At 45.3% G+C, this 618-nt stretch overlaps 1 protein-coding gene across 1 annotated transcript; it reads right to left on the bottom strand.

Annotated features, from left to right (window-relative positions):
- Positions 1 to 39: 39 nt before the first annotated feature.
- On the bottom strand, positions 40 to 588 carry LOC106512273 (uncharacterized; the record flags this gene model as incomplete). The annotated part of the gene is given in 1 exon segment (XM_014000933.1): positions 40 to 588. A coding segment is annotated over 1 exon segment (464 nt), but the record flags the coding sequence as incomplete, so codon positions are not given.
- Positions 589 to 618: the final 30 nt, after the last annotated feature.

Below are 618 nucleotides of genomic sequence, written 5' to 3'. Positions count from 1 at the left end.
GTTTCGGAGTCTATGGCGTGACTCTTAGCTAAAGAGTCCGCAAGTGCATTGCAAATTTTCTCTGGGCCCGGGACACGCGAGTGTCCTGTGACTTTCTTCCAGTAAATCTGGAGGTCATGTGAGGTCACCAAGTGATCACATGCCATGAAAAGGTCTTTAGCTTGACTGGCTTCCTGTTACTGGTTAGGAAACCGTTTTGTTTCCAGTTAGCCAAGTGACATAGGAAGCTCAGACGGGCATAGTTGGAGTCAGTGCAGATGACAAACGTCTGGACTGAACGGTCTACTGCAATCTGGAGCGCTACTAGAACTGCAGCAATCTCAGCGTACTGGGATGACTGTGCACCTAGCTGAAAGCTAAAGGTGTCTTGTTGTTGACCTTGCAAAAGGACTATTCCAACACCAGATTTACCAACTGCGTTCTGACGGAACGAGCAACCATCCACATACATAGTTGTCATGTCTTCACAGATGTTTTGATCAAAGTAATGATGATTTGGATCATCGATAACTGAAGTTTTCTTTTCGACTGGCATATGTGTAGCCGGAACATCTTGTGTACATTTTTGGCAGATTGCCAGGTCTGTACCTAAACGAGACTTTTTGTTTTGTCCATAAC

This window comes from Austrofundulus limnaeus, unplaced genomic scaffold (assembly GCF_001266775.1).
Source record: "Austrofundulus limnaeus strain Quisiro unplaced genomic scaffold, Austrofundulus_limnaeus-1.0 Scaffold5335, whole genome shotgun sequence".
Classification (NCBI taxonomy): domain Eukaryota; kingdom Metazoa; phylum Chordata; class Actinopteri; order Cyprinodontiformes; family Rivulidae; genus Austrofundulus; species Austrofundulus limnaeus.
Note: the sequence above shows the minus strand (reverse complement) of the source record. Positions and strands in the feature narration are given on the sequence as shown.